General features: G+C 35.9%; 4 protein-coding genes and 1 pseudogene across 4 annotated transcripts; all 5 read left to right on the top strand.

Annotated features, from left to right (window-relative positions):
• The first annotated feature begins 534 nt into the window (after positions 1-534).
• Positions 535-2654, top strand: LOC120150067 (gamma-glutamylcyclotransferase 2-1-like). The gene is made up of 9 exons (XM_039162774.1): positions 535-714; positions 996-1119; positions 1210-1286; positions 1380-1436; positions 1569-1625; positions 1718-1758; positions 1857-1928; positions 1999-2078; positions 2190-2654. The coding sequence occupies exons 2-9, from the start codon at positions 1011-1013 to the stop codon at positions 2381-2383; spliced, it is 687 nt and encodes a 228-aa protein (XP_039018705.1). The 5' UTR covers positions 535-714; positions 996-1010; the 3' UTR covers positions 2384-2654.
• A 1165-nt stretch (positions 2655-3819) lies between these two features.
• LOC120150062 (glycosyltransferase BC10-like) lies at positions 3820-6224 on the top strand. The gene is made up of 11 exons (XM_039162768.1): positions 3820-4301; positions 4389-4487; positions 4620-4673; positions 4820-4920; positions 5004-5075; positions 5153-5243; positions 5376-5456; positions 5590-5649; positions 5732-5854; positions 5938-5976; positions 6071-6224. The coding sequence occupies exons 1-11, from the start codon at positions 3921-3923 to the stop codon at positions 6146-6148; spliced, it is 1179 nt and encodes a 392-aa protein (XP_039018699.1). The 5' UTR covers positions 3820-3920; the 3' UTR covers positions 6149-6224.
• Positions 6225-6982: 758 nt separating this feature from the next.
• On the top strand, positions 6983-9375 carry LOC120150066 (zinc finger CCCH domain-containing protein 44-like). The gene is made up of 5 exons (XM_039162773.1): positions 6983-7232; positions 8018-8097; positions 8332-8519; positions 8749-8996; positions 9224-9375. Exons 1-5 carry the CDS (start codon positions 7129-7131, stop codon positions 9312-9314), a joined length of 711 nt encoding a protein of 236 aa, XP_039018704.1. The 5' UTR covers positions 6983-7128; the 3' UTR covers positions 9315-9375.
• On the top strand, positions 9330-14980 carry LOC120150068 (uncharacterized protein At5g08430-like). Its single transcript, XM_039162775.1, has 6 exons — positions 9330-9617; positions 9766-9875; positions 13492-13551; positions 14428-14478; positions 14569-14639; positions 14726-14980. The coding sequence occupies exons 1-6, from the start codon at positions 9467-9469 to the stop codon at positions 14844-14846; spliced, it is 564 nt and encodes a 187-aa protein (XP_039018706.1). The 5' UTR covers positions 9330-9466; the 3' UTR covers positions 14847-14980.
• On the top strand, positions 10591-11808 carry LOC120150122 (annotated as a pseudogene).
• Positions 14981-15322: the final 342 nt, after the last annotated feature.

Genomic DNA, 15322 nt, shown 5'->3' with positions numbered 1-15322 from the left:
TAAAAAAATCAGGTATTTTTTATTATGTGGTAGTCTAATTTAAGGAAAAAAAGATAATTTTGGCACGCAATCTAAAATACGATAAAAATTATAATATTTTATGTTAAATGCAACTTAAAATGTTTTTTTATAAACATTTTTAGTTGAACATAAAATATTATATAGAATATAACATTTTAGTTTGTCAATAAAAAAACATTATAAAAAAATAGTTTTTTTGATTTAATTAAAAATATAAAAAATATAATATTTAAATTACGTTTTAAAATATTATGATATTTATCATATTTTTTATTACGGCTCAAAGTCGCCATTTTTAACTTTAGGCTGTCGTTCTTAGACTTTAAACAAAACAAAAAAAATCTAAATCAATCAAACGTACCTTAATTTCTGCAGTTATGGGGAAAACGAGACCGCCTGTTCCCCGAACTGTCCAGGTTCAATGAATCTAATTCCATATTTTTCACGCTTTCCTATAATAAAAGCAATACAGAGGAGGAGGTGGTGGGTGGTTGTGGACAGGAGGGAGGGCATAACTCGGATAACGTAATTGGGAAATCGAGAGGGCAGCTACAAATACCCAGGTGCAGCTATCTATAGAAACAAAACAAATTACAGCATCTAGGAAGAAAGAGTGAAAGAGAGGACCACCTTCCTCTGCTTCTCCCCTGCAGCCATCGTTCCTCGCTTTCTCTCTTTCGTTTCCATCTTACTGTAAGTCCTTTCCTCTTTTTTGCATTATTATTTCTCATAATGTTTTCCTTCTTCCCCTAAACCACAATGCCCTACCTTTTCCCTCTTTTCTTAAACAACTTACATTTTTCAATTTAACTGTTATCATGAGCATCCCGGCCTCCCCCCATTCACACCATTTGTTCAAATGCATTTTTTTACTCATCTTTTCTTTTAAACTTCAGCTTATCCTAACTCATTGCCTTGCCCCAAGCAAAACGATAACACGAAGAATTAACATTATCAACCCTTTTCCCCTTCAGGTATTCTCTATAACCATGGTTCTCTGGGTTTTTGGTTACGGTTCACTGGTATGGAACCCTGGGTTCGAGTATGATGATAAAATCATAGGCTTCATCAAGGATTATAAGCGTGTTTTTGACCTTGGTAAGTAATTTATCAATATACAACAACATAATTATTTCTGCAGTATGTTTTGTTTTACTGGTTATGAATCCTGGATATTTCGTATTGCAGCATGCATTGATCATAGAGGTACACCTGAAAATCCTGCAAGGACTTGCACCTTGGAACAAATTGAAGGAGCCGTTTGTGTAAGTAGTAGTTGATTATTATTGCTAATTATTATTTTTATTGTTAGGAGCTGCACGTTTTCTTTGTTTGCTAACTGTGAAGTATTTCTCCAGTGGGGTGCTGCTTATTGTGTTCGTGGCAGTCCTGAAAGGGAAAGAGCAGCAATGGAGGTATTGTGCATCACAATTCACACTTCTGTATTTCTTTCACTTAACATTCCTCATTATTTCAGGCATTGTTTCACTCAAATTCATTTTACTCGGAGAGAAATTTATGTTCTGTTTTTTATCCTCATTTTGTAGTACTTGGAGCGGAGAGAATGTGAATATGATCAAAAGAACCTAGTTGACTTCTACAAGGTATAAGACGGGAGTTTTTCTTTTTATTGTCTTTTCTGTCCGTGTTTTATTTTTTTCAGTACTTATGTTTATATATGATTGCTTTCAATCAGGAAGCAGATCCCCTGCAGCCTGCTCTAACAGGAATTATTGTGTAAGTTACCCATGCTTCTAAATTCCCATCACATAATTTTTTCAATTACAGAAGTTGCTTTGTGCATAATTTTCTTAACAGATATGTTAAACATGCAGTTTCACATCCACCCCAGACAAAGTTTCAAACAAGTATTACCTGGGGCCTGCGCCATTGGAGGAGATGGCAATGTAATATTCTGTTCCTTCCATTTTGACCTTTCGATGCAAGTTTTTATGTTAATGGATGTTAGATTTTCAGGCAAATTGCAACTGCTGTTGGACCATGTGGAAACAACAGAGATTATCTTTTTCTGCTGGAGAAGGCCATGTATGATATAGGTGAGTCTTTTTTCTCCTGGAAACAGACCATGGATACAACGTATTAAGAAAATAATGTGGAATTTGAATGAGTATTTGAGAAAAGAAATGGGATTTGTTTGTGTTAAACAGGTCATGAGGATGACATGGTTATAGAGCTGGCAAATGAAGTGAGGAAGGTGCTTGGAACAATGGGGAAAGGAGTTTCCAAGGAGAAGCAGTTAGCAGGATCTCCTCGGAAGAAACCACTTAGGTCCCAAACCCAAACTTACTCCCCTTCAACTCAATTGCTTCTGCTTCCCAAAGCTGTTGCAATGGACTCCTAGTTTTTCCATCAACAATAAAGTCTGAGAGGACGGCGAGATAACTAGAAGGCCCAACCCTTCTATTTCTAACCCAATACATCTGTCTTAATCTAAGTACCACGTAGAGAGTTTTTTTTTCCGGAGCGAAATCTTTAGGGTTTCACCGGTACTGCTGGTTCAGCACTTGCCTGCACCAGGGATGATCCTTCAAAAAAGAAACGCAAGTAGCTAGTTGCCTTTTTGTATCTTTGCTGAATCTGAACATCAAGTATTAGTTTCCAAATTAAAATCACAATCGCATGCAAAAATTTTAGTAGCCATACATTATATGCACATCTACTATACTGGGTTTCGCCCTCACCCCTCGAAACATATGAATATGATGTATTTATCCCATGAAATGATGGCATTTTAAGATTCTTTTTGAAATAAAGGAATTGATGTTCAAAACCTTGTGAATTTATTTTTTACTTCCATCAGAAATGTGTTAACATATTTTACTCGTATGTTTCTACCTTGAAAATATTTCTGAAATTTTATTTGTGCTTACTCCATTAAGAAATTGTACAATCATATAATGAAATTTGTTTGATCAAGTTGGCATAGTTGGAAAATAGTTTTTATTTTACAAAATATAAAAGATAGTGAATAAAACTAAAACAATTGCAAACTAAAACTATCAATTTAACAGCATAAATAATTTCCTTAAAAAAGAAAGAACGTCATAAATAATTAAGTATGTAGTAGACCGGTTAATGCTTTTCAATGTTACAAATATGGTTGACACAAGTGTAATGTGAAGCGAAGAGTGAGCATAGAAAAGAATCGGAAAGTTGTTATAACAGAAAAAAAAGGGTGATGTTTGAGTTTATTTATGTGGTAGAGGTTAAAAAATAGGAATGATTTTTTTAATTATTCAGGGTACTAGTGTATTATGATTCTATAACTAATACGCTTATTTATCACTCATTCTGTCTTTTGTTCTTCTCCATTCTGATTCTTTGTTTCGCTTCAATTCGTATTTGAAACCATAATTCTCTTCTATTTGCTTAGTTGTTTATTTTCACATGCATCTCCCTTTTCTATTAGCTTGATAGGTAGACTTCGCTTCCTGAAATTTTGTAATAAACACAGCACTGCTATGTATCAAATATCGGCTCCTGTTTCCCATTTGGATTATTTCTATCAATCAACGCTTTAACATTTTCCTAATATAGAGCTTGATCTTTGCCGCTAAACTTTACATTATATTTTTTCTTACTAACCACCCTCACCCCAAAGGTTGCAGAAAGAGCTTACTGAAGATTGAGGTCCCCTTGATCTACAGTATTGTGAACCTGATGTGTGTGGTTGAAAAAAGAAAACCCGACTGGCCCTGCATTACATCCAATATTTTTTAGGTTTAGGTAGGCTTGCTTGTACCATCACTTTGATGCTCTATTTCTTTCCCTTTTCAGATTATGTAGGGATTCCAGTACACTGATCTGCTTTCATTAGTGGTCTTTTCCCTTCCACAGTGATGCAGTAATACGGTAGGATAAGGAAACTGAGTGATGCAATGAAGTCAACTCGTGCATGGCAGCGCCGTATAAAAGATATCCTTCTCGTGTCAGGTTCAAGGCAGCGATCTCGTCTAAAGAGACCGGTGTGGATTATTGTATTGGTAACATTTGCAATCATATTCTTGATAACTGCCTTTATCTACGCTCCAACGACATCCGCAGCCTGCTATATCTTTTCTTCTAGAGATTGTACTTCGTTCAACCAGCCATCAGTAATTGCTGCCAGGGAGTTAAGTGATGAAGAGACAAGATCTCATGTTGTAATTAGGGAAATCCTCAGGACAACTCCTATCCAATCCAAGAATCCAAAAATTGCTTTCCTGTTTTTGACTTCAGGAACGCTACATTTTGAGCCACTTTGGGATAACTTCTTTCGTGTAAGACTTTGTTCCTAGATCGTTAATATTTGCATAAATTATGAAACTTCTCATTTGCATGTATTAATTATTAACATCTTCCTGCAGGGTCATGAGGGTAGATTCTCTGTTTATGTACATACTTCCAGAGAAAAGCCAGTACACACAAGTCGTTATTTTATTGGTCGAGACTTTCATAGTGAAACGGTAGGTGAAAGTAAGAAAGTAGAGAGATTCATCAAGGAATTTTTGTCTTGTTAAAATTCTTTACTTCTTTCCCATCCCTACTATTTGGCTGAAATACATTAATTTCTTTTTAAATCTTCTTCCTACTTAAAGGTTCCCAAGCGCAAAGAAGGGAAAAGGAAGAGGAAAATTTTAAAGGATGGGCGGGTACGTGCAATTTTTGTTTTGGCGATGCCCCTTTTGTTCCCCAAATTCTCTTCCACATTCTTTATTTTAATTATTTTCCATCATTAACTTCAAACAGCTGCTTGAAAAATACTATATAATGCGTCCTAAAAAGCAGGTCAATGCAGGTGGTTTGGGGGAAAATTCCCATGATATATATCGAGAGGAGGCTGTTGGCACATTCTCTCTTAGATGCTGATAACCAGCAGTTTGTGTTGCTTTCTGATAGGTAGCCAAGGCATCACATTTCATAACATTCTCTTCATACATTCTTCTTATCTAAACTTTTCTCCCTTTTACCTTCTCCTGCAGTTGCGTACCACTTCACAACTTTGACTATGTTTACAATTACCTGATGCTCACTAATATCAGCTTTATTGACTGGTAAGCATATTCTGTTTAGAGTCTCTTATCATGTGTTGTTGTCATAATAAGAATATAAACACTCCACCTTTGATCAGTTTTGTTGATCACGGTCCACATGGAACCGGGAGGTATTCAGAGCGTATGATGCCCGAAGTTGAGAAGAATGCTTTCCGGAAAGGTTCACAGGTATACCCTTTTACCATAGCACCAAGGCTTTTAGCTTCTCTCTCTCTTATCATGTGTTGTTGTCAATAATAAGAATAAAACACGACAATGATGTTTCCCATACATCAGGTTTTGATTCATTTTTAATTTCAGTGGTTCACCATGAAGCGTCAACATGCTATAATAGTTATGACGGACAACTTATATTACAGAAAATTCAAGCATTACTGCAAGGTAATCTACCCACCATAGCTATTTTGTGATCCCATATTATTGCCCGTCTCCGTTATCAACTCACGATACTTTTTTCATATTTTGTTTATATGATGGGTGTTGCTTCATTAACATAAATCTCATGTTGTGTCAGCCAAATATGAATGGGCGCAATTGCTATGCGGACGAGCACTACTTGCCAACCCTTTTTAACGTCGGTATCTCATGCTTGTTTCTTCTATGCCATTCTTTTAAGCTTTGCTTGGTAGTTGTGAATCCCATTTTGTATATTATAGATGATTGATCCTAGTGGAATCGCAAATAGATCAGTCACATACGTAGATTGGTCTGAAGGGAAGTGGCATCCTAGAACATTTGGGGCCCAAGATATAACGTTTGACTTCCTCAAAAACCTTACGGTATATCCCCACATACATACATATCTAAGTACGCAAATAAAAGTCCGATTTGTTGCCATAAACTTTGAAATCTGACTGTGCAGTTTATTGAGGAGAGCATACATTTCAGAAGCGATCGCAAGGTACAAAACTTCTTTATTTCGTTTTTCTTTTTGTTATGAATTATGTCTGCACACAACATTTTTGGAAGAAAAATAGACGTGTGTTGGTGCAGGGAGGAGTATTAAGTGGGCCATGCTTTTGGAATTCAATGAAGAGACCCTGCTATTTGTTTGCAAGAAAGTTCTATCCTGAAACCTTGAACAGATTGATGATCCATTTCTCTAATTACACCGCAGTATAATTATCTCTATATAATAAGAGGCCTTTGTCTTTACTATTTTGGTTTCATTCATATTTCATATTTGTACTATTATATTTTTAGAAAACCAATTTATTTTAATGAGTGCCATTTCCTTAAACTCAACGAATTTTAACTCATTCTTCGATTCGTTGTTCGTTAAGTTTGTCAGAATTTTTGTCTTATTTTTTAAAAAATATATGTAAAATATGATAATACTATATAGAGCTAAATATAAACATAAATTATAAATTTAACAAAAAAAATATTAAAATAGTGTGTGAAATAATTCTATAACCTAAACTTCAAAGTAACAATCTATAAATAAATTAAAGTAATAATCTATAAATACATCAAACTTACGTATTGAAATTATTCTTTAAAAGAAGTTTAACAATACATAATCAATTCTAAAAAAATTAAGGTAGATTATAATTTTAATAACATAATTTTTTTATCGCCCTTATTTTACCACTGCATTTTACTCACTCGTTAATTTATAAGAAAGTTAAAATTGGAAAAAAAATCAATAAAAGTGACAAAAATTAATGGTAAAATTTAGTTATTAAATTAAAATATATTGAATAAAATAAGAGTGATAATAAAGATCAATTCTTAAAATTTATGATGTACCAAAATAATTATAAAAAATTCTTTAAATATTTAAAATTAACTTAAATATAATTTGAACACTTGTGATTAATAAAAAATAATCGTTATTATTGTTATATACGACAACTGCATAAAGTTTTCTAACCTTACCGCCGTACTAGATGATAATAATTCTACTACTTTACTTTGCTTTCTTACTCTGGTTTCGCAAAGATCAAGATTGCTTTTTAACACTCTCTGCCAGACTGCCACTACCTATTAAGCTTCAACGTGCAATAAACATAGGGGAAAAAAGGTTTTTTTTTCTTTCTTTCTTTTTGAAATGAGCAAAGACAAAGGGAAGCAAAAACTGAATGAAGAAGCTGAAGGCGAAGATTGGTGCTTTGTTTGTAAAGATGGTGGGAAGTTGCTGCTTTGTGATCACAAGTGAGTTTTTCTTTTCTTTTCTTCCTTCATTTCCTTTTGTTGGTTTTGTGAGTAATATTAGGGTTTTTCTTTTGCTTTTGAACTATGATTTTTGTTTTTCTTGTTTGTTCCGAGTAAACTGCCGGTTTGAATTATCTTGATTTGTAAGTTGAAATGGATAAATAGTGGAAAAGAAAGGGAAAAGTTCAAAAAGATAAAAAAAGGGGGGGATTAGGACATGCTATAAGAAGAGAAAAACAAAGAAGGACAAAGGAAAAAAATTAAGTGTAATTGTTAATGTGGTATTGTTGATGGCATTTTCGTTATGTATGAATAAAATGTACTGTTTGATATTTGTCGTTGACAGCTTAGGAAACATTTAAGAAGCATGCGGTCTATTGACTGTTAGAAAGCTTTGTTTAAGTGCTTACTTTGCTGAATTCTTGAATGTATGTGCATATATATTTCATTTAGTAAGTTGAATTTTAATGGCTTCTGGATTTTTTATTCAGTTTGAATACTTCATATAAGTACAATAAGTTGCATGTTGTTCTATTACCCAGGTTTCAAATTTGGCATTTTGGTCATAAATAATCTATGTTATTCGAGTCTCATGTTTCCTAATTAACCCATGGTATGGACTATGGGGCATAACCCCCAAATATATGAAAAAAATGAGCATATTCATGTTGAGAAAATACATATTTTGGACAGTCACCTCGAATCTGAGATGCCTATATTAAGATGCTTATTTTTATTTCTCCAGAAATGTAAGTGAGTATTAACCCTTTGTTCTCTGTTTCCAGGGGCTGTGGAAAAGTTTATCATCCCACATGTGTTGGTAAGAGAAATTCAGTATTGAAGTCTGAAGGTCGCTGGACCTGCCGTAAGTCTCTTTAACTTCAAAAAATAATTTTGAGCTAGTTGTACAGTACTCCCGATTCAGCTGTTGGTATTTATTTTATTGTCATGAACAATTTTCAATAGCTTAAGCGGTGTTTTCTTCCTCGTTGCCAACAGTTGCTAGCTGTATTTGTGATTCGTGATTGCTCTTTTATAATCTATTGAATTCCTTTAAGACTGACTTTATAATTTTGGACTCAATTATTTGTGTTTCCAGCCAGGCATTCTTGTGCTGAATGCGGTGGTCCCCCACGGTATTTTTGCCTCATGTGCCCCGATTCCGTCTGTAGGCTCTGTGTTAAGGCTTATGAGTTTGTGCCTGTTAAGTTGAACAAAGGACTTTGCAAAACATGTTTTGAGCTCTCACTACTTGCAGAAATGAATGCAGAAGTTGACTCTGAAGGGGTATGCAACTCAATTTATGAGCTGAATAATGGATTTATAACCAACATTTTTTCATCTCTTTGGCTTTATCATGTTTTCTTTGAATTTTGTAAATGCTATATCATATGATATTGAAAGGCTTTTTGACAAATTGATGGAAATGTGTATCATGTCTTCTCTGTGAATCAGACTCTTTCTCTCTCTTTTTTGTTCACGGGACAAGCCATTGAAATCTTGGATGTATGTGCAGGATAAGCTACACTTTCAAGATACAGATTCCTCTGATTTCATGTTTAAAGACTATTTATTGATAATAATGGAGCAAGAAGAGTTGAAGTTTGATGATTTGCGTCATGCTCAGTCTGAGACGAAGAACTATGAAAGTGGCTTGGATTGTGATAAGATTAAGGATAAAGACGCTATAATCACAATATCAGATGTTGATAGAGAGTCAACTTCTGCTTCAGATGATTCATTTGGTAAAAGAAGAAGTCCCAGGTAAGAGAATTTGTTGGATGGGGTTCAAAGCATCTCATTGAGATTCTGAAATCTGTTGGTATAGATACAACTGAGAAAATAATCGCAATGTGAAGGAGATATAATAATCTCAAAATAAATTTTAGACAAAAGATTCTATCAAAAAAAAAAAATTAGACAAAAGAAAACCCCTTCTCTTCTTTCGTAAAGAACACTTTGTGATGAAAAGTTTTAATTCTTCTTTTCAGAAGAAACCAGGGAAAAAGAATAAGATATGCGATCTTTTCAAAGCTCATTTTGCTGATACTTTGGAACTGTCAATCTTGGATGGCAAGGTGAATGATAGTGGAAGTCGTTTGGTGAATGAGAATAAACGGATTACCTCAGAATACAAGAGGCAGAGAACATCAAGCCTGGATGAAGTACCTCTTGAGAAAAAGGTGGAATATGCAGTCCGTAAGAGTTGTTATGCTTCTATAGTTGCAGAAAATATGAAACTTGTTTACTTAAGGAGGAGCTTAGTGGAGAAGCTGTCGACGCAGCCTGATAATTTCAAAGAAAAGGTTGTGGGAAGTTTCATTAGAGTGAAAGGAATGGCTGGAAACCGTTCAGGGACAACTTTTCAGCTTCAGCAAGTTACAGGTATTCTTTTATTTGAAAAGGGAGAATCTTTTACACCAAAGTCAATCTAACCCTTATTTGCATCGAACCTAAGCTATAAGTATTTCTGTTTCATTAATGATTCAAGATTCTGTTAATTTTTGCTAGTCTTAATCCCTTTACTTCTCAGGCATAAAGAAAACCTCAAATGCTGACGACAACCAGGGGATTCTCCTTGAGGTTTCTTGCATGCCAGTTGATATTCCTATCAGCATGCTAGATGACGATGACATCTCAGAGGTAACAAATGTCTGGGAAGTTTTATCTTCTCTTTTTTTTTTCCCCTTTGAAATATCGAATGTTGATGAAATCACTAGAATGATGAATTCTTCTTATATGCCCCATATTAAAAGGTAATTTGACTGAACAATCATATCTTTTTCTGCATGTTTTGAAAACTGATCCTTTCAACTGAGCGTTTTCTTCAGATTGTGTATGGCCTTTTATTAAGTTCATTTAGATTGTGTTGGGGAACTTGGATTTCAAACATAGCATAATATATCATAGAACAAATAAGGCTGGAACTTTTTGACTTTGGCATGTGAGAGAAGCTCCCGCTTCTCTCTTGAGCCCCGAGCCTAGGTGTTTTTTTGAAAATATTTTACCCACCGTCATCCAGCCGTTGTCCACCGCCACCGACCGCCGTCCGCTGCCGCCGCTACACTCCGACCTCCGTTTGATCCTGTTTTTTCCTGGGAATAACATCAGCTCACAGTGATTCCAAATCTGGACTTAGATTTGCCATATATTATTTCAATCGGTGCAGATCTACTCGCAGTTCACTGCTGATTATCGCCGCCTCCCACCGTCCTTTTCTCCAGTGAACTGTTTCGACAAGGAAAGTCACCCTTTCTTCCAAATTTTCTCTTCTCCTCTTCCGCTGTCACAGTCTACAGACGCCATGCCACGTACGGTAACCGTTGACCGACGAAACTACAAGGTTATTGTGGGGTAGAGCTTGAGGTTTTGTTTGTTGAAGCACTTTTCTAGAACTTACAGAAGCTCTTGGGGCTGCAAAACACGTCCTCTAGTCTTGGTTTTGATTTTCAGGAGCCTATCACGAAGCCAAACCAGAGAGAGGTTTTCAAAGATGAAAGGAAAATTGTTTGTTAAGGATGGCAGGGAAAGAAGAGAACCGAATATTTGTCGGAGGATTATCATGGGAAGTCACCGAGCGACAGCTTGAGGATGTGTTTAGTCAGTTCGGAAAAATTACTGAATCTCAGATCATGGTGCAGAGAGATACAGGGTTATCTCGTGGATTTGGATTTATTACATTTTCATATCTCTAGTCCTTGGATGAAGCTATCAGGGTGATGCATAGGCGAAAATTGGGAGAACGTACAATCTCAGTGAATAAAGCTCTTTATCATGGCTATAGAGGAAATTACTCATCAAGTCGCAGGGGTCGCTATGCAGGTGGAGATAGTCCTGTTGCACATGATGAATGCTTCAATTGTAGGCGCTTCGGGCACTGGGCACGTGATTGTCCTCCAGCTGGTGGTGGCCGAGGTGGGTGTGGCGCCCTATTCTCTTCACGTTCAAGATACAAAGGTGCTGCCGTTGATGACCGTGGTATTGCTTCAGAGATCGTGATCGGTACATACATGACCGTTATGATGGCAGACGCTTTGGTAATAGGGACCGTTTAGACAGAAGGAATGACAGATATGGGAGCCGTGATCGTTTCATCCGCGACAAGTTTATAAGGAGATCCCGAATGGAATTTCCGTCGGGGAATAAGGAGACTTCTTTAGGCAGCAAAAAGGCGGTTAATAAATCTAGGCCTGAAGGTATGCCTCCTTCTCAACGAGGGAATTATGGGAATGAAAATCTATCTTTAACAGAGGCATCAACAACTCAACTACCCGAAGATGTTGTCCACGCTAGAACCAAAAAGGGGTGTTCTGGTAACAAATCTGGTGAAGAAGCAAGAATGGGGAGAATCGATTTTAATAATTGGTGGAAGAAAGGTCATACAAATGTTAGGAATGGGTTCAAAAGTGGATGCTTCACGTTATTCATTGAAAACTTACTAAAGAAGATCCATCGGAAGAGACTTGGATCTTTATTCTGTGATCACAATCATGTAATTGATGTCTTCATTCCTAACAAAAGGAATTCTATAGGGGCTCGTTTTGGGTTCATTCGCTTCGCGACAATTGAAGAATGAAGGCGATTTCCATTATGAATGGTTCTCATATTTACGGCAGCAAAATTAGGGTCTCTTTAGCCAAATATAATGCTCGACTCCTCAACAGTTGTTCAACTTAAGTCCGTGATGGAAGTTGCTTCGAGGATTAATCACTGTGAAGTTGAGGGTGTTGTGGACGAAGATAAACTTCACGTGTTGAGTAACTGTCTGGTGGGTTGGTGCAAGAGCTTTATCAAAATTGGTGATCTTGCTAGCCAAATTCAAGCCAAAGAACTCACTGGTTTCACGTTAATGAGAGCTACTGGAAATGTACTTCTAATGGTTTTTGAAGACTCTACTTCGTCGAGAGTTGTGAAGAATGAAAAATTAGAGACTCTTGCACAATGGTTTTCCAGAGTTGAAACTTAGTCAGAGAGTCTGGTGGTGGAATGTCGTCGAGTGTGGTTAGTTTGCGAAGGGATTCCTTTTCACGCTTGGAATTGAGATACTTTCAAAAACATTGCAGCTAAGTGGGGCAAATTATTAGCAATCGACGACAGTTGTGAGTTTCCATCGTCTTTTGATCGGGCTAAAATTCAATTACTCACAAAGTCTAGGTGAGAATTGATGAGTCATTGGAGTTGAAGGTCGGTCATATTTCCTTCAGAATCAGGGTGCATGAAATTGATCCTTCCTTCAAACCAAATTCTTGGGTCCCTGAAGTTCGCGATGATTCATTAGAACTGGTTCCTTCAATTGGATCGTAACTTTTCAGAGCTCTATGCACAGGCGTTTCGTTCAGTTTTCATTGTTGACAGTGTTGGTTTTCTGTTATGATATGATCTTTTGCGTTTGGTTTTTTCATTTTGTTTGAGGTGTATTTTAGAAATAGGATTATTGTCTTTGGGGCTTTGTGGTTGACGATGATAGATTTTTAGGTGATATGGTTTTTGTAATGGTGTATATTCCCCGTATGTGGCTATTCGGTGTTTTCACATGTAATGGGTGTTATATTTAATAAAATATGAGGTATTCTTTTCTTCCTTCCAATGTTCTTCAACGTACTTCTAAGTATGTGGAAGAATACGAAGGGAGTTTTTAACGAGACCTCCAACTTTTATCAAAATATATATATATAAATGTAATGTTCATTAATGTTTTTCAACTTCATGGATTCGTTGCATGCCTATTTAGTGGTGAATCTGAAATAGCTATAGAAAATATTCAAATCCATGTTCTCGAATGTAGCATTAGAGTTATTTCAATTATAATTTTCAGCAATATATTTCTGTGCGCTTCAAGCATGTTGACTCTTCCAAATTTACTGAGGGAGTTTCCTTGGCTTTCTATAAGCAGTTAGATGATACCAGCATCGAGTAAATTTCCCATGATATTACTGCTTCTTTTTTGCACTGTAATTGTGTGCGTATGCATTCATCTTCGTGATTGACCCTGTTTGATATGCGGATTTCTGGTAACTGCTTGAGCTTTCATGATGTATCAGTTCTGTTAGAGGTGGTTCACATCACACTGAAGTGGCAGCTCTATTATGTTCCCTTGTATTTGTGCACATCAAGTATATCTGTTTCTATATGCTATTGTACTGTTGATATTTCCATCCTATATTGATTCTACAGATATATTTTTGTCCTGTATGCTATTTCTGTGATTTTTGGTTAGTTCCCGCATTGTACCCTTAGTTGCATAGCGTTGTGTTAACAGGAAGAATGTGTAGATCTGCTACAAAGGATGAAGGATGGAATTCTCAGAAAACCCACAGTCGTAAGTTCTTTCTTAGGAGAGAAACTCTTGCTTTCCTAGAAACAACTTATTTGATAACTTTGTACAAGTGAATACTTGTTGTTTGTTTATAATGTTCTCCGTAACCTTACTATTCTTAGAACTACAAGGAAATGGATAAGATTGTAGTCAAGATATTATATGCGCTAAACTCAAATTTTGGTTAGAAAAACAAGGCTAAAGTATACAAATGGCCTCTTGACTATAGAATACTACTTTGTTGAATCTCTTGACTATTGAAAGTTACAAAATGGTCACCTGACTATTGATTATGTTCCGAACTCGTCATTTTTCATTAAAAATTAGTGACAGGTTGAGTTGGATGTTAACCTGCTGACTGAGATATGTAAAATATGATCGCATAATCTCAATTGACTATCCTATATCAGTCAGCATGTTAAATTCCAGTTCAGACGACTATTAATTTTTTAACGGAAAAGGACGAGTATGGAAGGGTGATCATTTTGTAACTTTTAATAGTCGGGGAACTCAACAAAACAATATCTTGTAGTCGGGGGACCAGTTGTATACTTTACCCAAAAAACAATTGGTGTAAGGGATTTATAATTGCTTAAAAAATCAAAAACCTAATGAAATATTTCTTTTTGTGCTGAGGTAACTATGAAAAATCAATTCAATTTGACTTGAGGACTTGCTCTTTTGCCGAGTGTTGAAGTGATCGTAGAATTTTGTTTTGTAACTTGAAGCTTATTGGCTTTGCAATTTGATCTTGTTTCCTTAAAACATGTTTGTGCATTGAAGCTTTGCCATTTTACAATTTTTGATAAAAGTTGAAGAGAGATTAACAAAGTAGAGAAAGGCTATTAAGAAGCTTAACCCGAACATTTTCGTTGACAGGTGGAGCTCGACCTAAAGGCTACAAGTCTGCATGAAGATATAACAAAGAATGTATGTATATGAAATTATTCTACATTGATGATATAATCTGTATCCATGGTGGATTTCTCTAATTGTCTGTCTCTGGAATATTGTTGGCAGTGGATTCAACGAGAATTGGTCCGACTGCAGAGTAAAATTGCATTTGCGCATGAGAAGGGAAGGAGATACATATATCCTTTGAAGTTACTAAATTGGTTTCGTAATTAAAAAGTTGTTTAATGGAACCTTGCTGGTTTTACCTTAACTGGTTCTATACGTTGGAACGATTTCTAGATGAAAGAGAAATGCTGAAGAAACCATCTGAACAGCAACGACTACTTCAAAAGCTGCCGAGGGTGATTGCGGAGGAAATCGAGCTCCCCGGGATTTCTTTCTGAACTAATTGCTCTGTGCATTTCTAACCTCTTCATCGCACTGTTGCTACAACTGTAAATTACATTTCCCAAAAATCATGGCTACATTCTTTGGATGAACCATGCCCTCAAATGCATATTTCCGTACCTTCCAAGCTTTAACGATTTAACAACAATCTCATGTTATTGTAGATCAACGAATTATTGGGTCGAGTATATTGCCAATAACTTTAAAGTCCATCTCCATTTATCGCTCGGATTTCGACTCAGGAAGTATAAATTCTAGGTTTATTGATAATTCATTGTCAACTTCCTTTCGCAGAACCTACCTCTAGAGGAAGTCGAACCATCGTTGTCGCCTTGAAAGAGAGTTGTCCTAAACTGTTAGACGATGAACAATACACTGAAATATGTGAAAAACATCAAAATTTTAATGGAAATATTTTTTTATTAGATTGGCATCTGCTCAGAATTCTCTCAATAAATTGATAATGAATTAT

The sequence above is a fragment of the Hibiscus syriacus genome, unplaced genomic scaffold (genome assembly GCF_006381635.1).
Source record: "Hibiscus syriacus cultivar Baekdansim isolate YM2019G1 unplaced genomic scaffold, ASM638163v2 tig00111013_pilon, whole genome shotgun sequence".
Lineage (NCBI taxonomy): Eukaryota > Viridiplantae > Streptophyta > Magnoliopsida > Malvales > Malvaceae > Hibiscus > Hibiscus syriacus.
The sequence above is the reverse complement of the archived record's forward strand: the minus strand, read 5'-3'. Positions and strand labels throughout refer to the sequence as shown.

What these genes read in the sequence shown, in the direction of transcription:
- LOC120150067 (XM_039162774.1), top strand. Translation starts at nt 1,011, where the DNA reads ATGGTTCTCTGGGTTTTTGGTTACGGTTCACTGGTATGGAACCCTGGG. An exon ending in TAAGCGTGTTTTTGACCTTG is followed by an intron (nt 1,120 to 1,209) that starts GTAAGTAATTTA and finishes TTCGTATTGCAG; the next exon opens with CATGCATTGATCATAGAGGT. An exon ending in GAAGGCCATGTATGATATAG is followed by an intron (nt 2,079 to 2,189) that starts GTGAGTCTTTTT and finishes TGTGTTAAACAG; the next exon opens with GTCATGAGGATGACATGGTT.
- LOC120150062 (XM_039162768.1), top strand. Translation starts at nt 3,921, where the DNA reads ATGAAGTCAACTCGTGCATGGCAGCGCCGTATAAAAGATATCCTTCTC. An exon ending in ACTTCCTCAAAAACCTTACG is followed by an intron (nt 5,855 to 5,937) that starts GTATATCCCCAC and finishes CTGACTGTGCAG; the next exon opens with TTTATTGAGGAGAGCATACA. An exon ending in ATTTCAGAAGCGATCGCAAG is followed by an intron (nt 5,977 to 6,070) that starts GTACAAAACTTC and finishes GTTGGTGCAGGG; the next exon opens with AGGAGTATTAAGTGGGCCAT.
- LOC120150066 (XM_039162773.1), top strand. Translation starts at nt 7,129, where the DNA reads ATGAGCAAAGACAAAGGGAAGCAAAAACTGAATGAAGAAGCTGAAGGC. An exon ending in TTGCTGCTTTGTGATCACAA is followed by an intron (nt 7,233 to 8,017) that starts GTGAGTTTTTCT and finishes CTCTGTTTCCAG; the next exon opens with GGGCTGTGGAAAAGTTTATC. An exon ending in CAGAAGTTGACTCTGAAGGG is followed by an intron (nt 8,520 to 8,748) that starts GTATGCAACTCA and finishes ATGTATGTGCAG; the next exon opens with GATAAGCTACACTTTCAAGA.
- LOC120150068 (XM_039162775.1), top strand. Translation starts at nt 9,467, where the DNA reads ATGAAACTTGTTTACTTAAGGAGGAGCTTAGTGGAGAAGCTGTCGACG. An exon ending in TTCTCAGAAAACCCACAGTC is followed by an intron (nt 13,552 to 14,427) that starts GTAAGTTCTTTC and finishes TTTCGTTGACAG; the next exon opens with GTGGAGCTCGACCTAAAGGC. An exon ending in ATGAAGATATAACAAAGAAT is followed by an intron (nt 14,479 to 14,568) that starts GTATGTATATGA and finishes TATTGTTGGCAG; the next exon opens with TGGATTCAACGAGAATTGGT.